This window comes from Sinocyclocheilus rhinocerous, unplaced genomic scaffold (assembly GCF_001515625.1).
Source record: "Sinocyclocheilus rhinocerous isolate Xijiao unplaced genomic scaffold, SAMN03320098_v1.1 scaffold1220, whole genome shotgun sequence".
Lineage (NCBI taxonomy): Eukaryota > Metazoa > Chordata > Actinopteri > Cypriniformes > Cyprinidae > Sinocyclocheilus > Sinocyclocheilus rhinocerous.
Genome location: NW_015635579.1, coordinates 88562 through 92140, shown reverse-complemented (window position 1 = coordinate 92140; position 3579 = coordinate 88562). Strand labels below are relative to the sequence as shown.

General features: G+C 41.6%; 1 protein-coding gene across 3 annotated transcripts in view; it reads left to right on the top strand.

The window, feature by feature from the left end:
- The first annotated feature begins 1725 nt into the window (after positions 1-1725).
- Positions 1726-3579, top strand: part of erg (ETS transcription factor ERG) — an 8453-nt gene continuing 6599 nt past the window's right edge. For all 3 annotated transcript variants that reach the window (XM_016561825.1, XM_016561824.1, XM_016561823.1), the window contains exons 1-2: positions 1726-1778; positions 2446-2567. In XM_016561825.1, the coding sequence (XP_016417311.1) occupies positions 1742-1778; positions 2446-2567 (159 nt within the window). In that variant the 5' untranslated portion in view covers positions 1726-1741. The remainder of the gene's footprint in view (positions 1779-2445; positions 2568-3579) is intronic.

The following is a 3579-nucleotide window of genomic DNA, read 5'->3' as shown; positions in this document are numbered from 1 at the left end:
CGGAGCATTTACATCTCATCTTACTGAGATTACTGGAGATATAGAGCCACCACTGATATTTAGATCACTTTATGTCAGTATCTGCTCTACTGTTATAAAGATCTCACTGATTTACATCACAAGCAGCAGAATTTCAGTCAGATGCTGCATGTCTATCAGTGTCTTGTGATCGTTAGTTTGAGTTTAGTTTGGTTTAGTGATGGTTAGTTTGGTGCGGTTGTAGGCCAGTAGTTATGAAACGTTGGGTCTTGATCTCACAGCAGTGGCGTAGCAAGTCAGCCCCCCCCGCCTTTCTGAGGTAAATAACATTGTGACTATTCACAAGCTGTTTTATTGACGGTATAAATGATATTTAACGTTTTCAAGTCATTATTCATTATTTGTAGCGCGCCAGCCACCCAATAATCGCAATAAGACTGTTTTGTTACTTTTAATATAACACAAATCGTAGCCTTTAAATTCGGTCAATTTTATCATGAAATACAAACAATAAATGTGTTTTTCCACTCTTTAATGTGGCGTGAGATCAATGTATTCGCCTTAGTTCATGCGGCATGTGAATCAATCATCTTTTCCTCTTTTCTAGCATGAAATAAACATGAATGAATATCAGAAGACATGTTGAAAAAAATCAGAACAACTTAATAAAACGAACGTCTCGTGTAATCGATCAATCAGTGTCAGTAAAACAGCTTGTGAATAGTAATAACAGTCGTAACATAGCATTTACCCCAGAAACGCCAACAACTTTGCCAACATTGTTTTATTATTTTCATAAATCAGTCAGTTAACCGCCACAGACTTTTTTTTCGCATTAATTAACTTTATTCACGCAGTACAACTTTAATCTAGTAATTTTGACTTTACTCTGAAAATATTATGGCACTAAAACGCCGTCATATTTACTAAATTACTTAATGTAAACACACTCTTGGCACAGCGGCCCAAAATGCAAAAAAAATAAAATAAACGGAAAGAAAGAAGAAAAAATTTTATTAAAATTAATTCTCTGGCCCTTTTTGGGCAAATTCATCCACAGTGTACTTGGTGTTTAATTTAAGGCTTCGTGTGTTCTCAATGGAAATAATGGCTACTTTCAATAGTCTTGCGATAAAAGAGAATTAAAATGAAAGAAAGAGAATTAAAACTGTGCAGGTGTCGCTGAAGCTAGTTGTGATACAGTCTTTTCAACTAGCTAGCTAACTATTATTATTTTATTTGGTTGTGGCGATGCAGCGTTTGCATGTAGTTTTAAAAAATGATGCAGTTCTACGGCAGCAATATAACAAATGAAATGAAATCAGAAAATGTTTTCTAAATGCATGTTATAGATCCTAATGTGATGGATCCATTCATGCACGTCTTTCTTTTTTAATGTTTAATGGAAATGTCAATGCAGTGACGCATCAGTCTCCTCTCTGGTGACGTCTGCTGGTCTTGTCCAATCATTTAGTGATTTGCTTAAACCCCGCCCCTTTCCTATAATCAACTACAAGCTCACATTCAGATCCGCCTTTATTTTTGACCACACCCACATCTCATCATCCAATCAACAACTGACAGATATAATGAACTCCCTCCCTACATTTTTGTTCTTTTTATCAGTAATTCTACAAGCTCTTTAAAGTCGCAGCTCAGAAACACAAACTCTCTCTGTGTGTGTCCTGTAGGAGGCGCTGTCGGTGGTGAGTGAGGATCAGTCTTTATTCGAGTGTTCGTACGGAGCGCCTCAGCGCCCAACATGACCACCAGCGAGCGCAGAGTGATCGTCCCTGCAGGTGCCACACGCTTGTCTAAAGACTGGTGTTTTTGTGATTGAGTTATTTTTATGTCACAGCACTGATGACGACAGACAGCTGCGCCTGTGTTTCATGGCTTGAGTCAGAGATTCTGTGTAACTTCCTGCTTATCGGTGATGCTCACTAACAACATCCTGTTTTTCCCGCTCATGCGGTGGGACAATAGACACGCAGCGCAAGAATGTGCAGCAGGACACGCGTGTGCTTATAATGATCCGACACGCAGATTCAAAGCTACTGCTAGACCACTAGTTCATAAGTTCTGCTTTGGATCTGTGTCAGCTAGTAGTGCATTTATGAGTAAAGTTCAGTCAGACAGGATGTTGAACTGGAATTAGAATTAAAATGACAGGAAGAGGAATTACTGCACTACAAAGAATTCACAAAAAAAGGTGCTTCATTCTTCCATGCTTTGCAGTAAGACGATGTTGAATTATATTTGCATTTATGCATTTAGTAGAAGCTTTTATCTAAAGCAAGCAACAAAAGCAATTCATATTTTTCATTTATTTGACAACCTGGCATATATACAGTAGATATATATAAACAGTGTGTTGCTTGGAGACATGCATTTGGGAGAAAACAATGTTTATGGCTAATTCATTCAAATGAAAGTGCGTAACCTGCGCTGCGGTTGGTGCTGCAGATCCGAGCCTGTGGTCGGCGGATCACGTGTGTCAGTGGCTGGAATGGGCCGTGAAGGAGTACGGGCTTCCCGAGGTGGACCTGTCTCTCTTCCACAGCATCGACGGGAAGGAGCTCTGCAAGATGAGCAAAGACGACGTCCAGCGTCTGACCAGCAGCTACACGGCTGACATCCTGCTGTCTCACCTGCACTACCTCAGAGAGAGTGAGTGACACGCGTGTGGGATCTGACACGCTCTTCACACGGCACGAGTGCGTGTCTGCATCAGCAGCTCATGGCGCTTCATAACTCTCTGATCACTGGCCTCACGGTCACACGACTCGCATTTAACATGCGATAACATGCATTATTAATTCTTCTCAGCTCCGTCCAGCAGCAGATCTGGCGTTGTCGCTCCTGCATCAGCAGCGCTGGCCGTGTTTTATGGATGCGTGTGAGTTCAGAAACTTTCCGTCTCCACGAGCCCAACAGTTGGTCGACACATGAGCGAAGGCGTCTGAAGCCTCTGGGCTGTTGATGTGGAGTTTGACGGCACATTCCAGCAGAATCCCTCACATCTGTGTCCTCGCGATGAGTGAAGAAGCGCTCACTGGCATCCGCTGATGCTCCTCGGACATTCACTTTCTGTTTTTGTTTTAGTTAATTCAGTTCATTCAGGCTGAACAGTGTAAGAGAGGCTAAGTAAGATGTGTTTATACACACACACACACACAGAGAGAGAGAGAGAGAGAGAGAGAGAGAGATCAGAGATTGCACTGCACACACTGAAACATTCAGGAGCACAGAAACTTGCTGTCAGCGCTGCCACGCCTCTTTTATTAATAAAATAGCCTAGATTATATTCCTCAGCAATGAGGAGGTGAAATCACTGTTTTTGAAGTAACTAAACTTACAGCTTCATTGTTTGTAGAGAGAGACACACAGACGCAAGTAATTCACACATGCCAAGGCCTATAATCTGAGGGGATGTGGGAACCTTAACGTCCAGGTGGTGAGAACTGTGTGTGGTGTCAAACTTTGGAATGGTTTGGGGACACAGCTCAAGCAATGCCCAAATATTTACCTATTTAAATCAAGATACAAAGAAATGGTGTTGAAAAAATATAAGGCTGAGGGAGGGATCTTGGTGTTCTA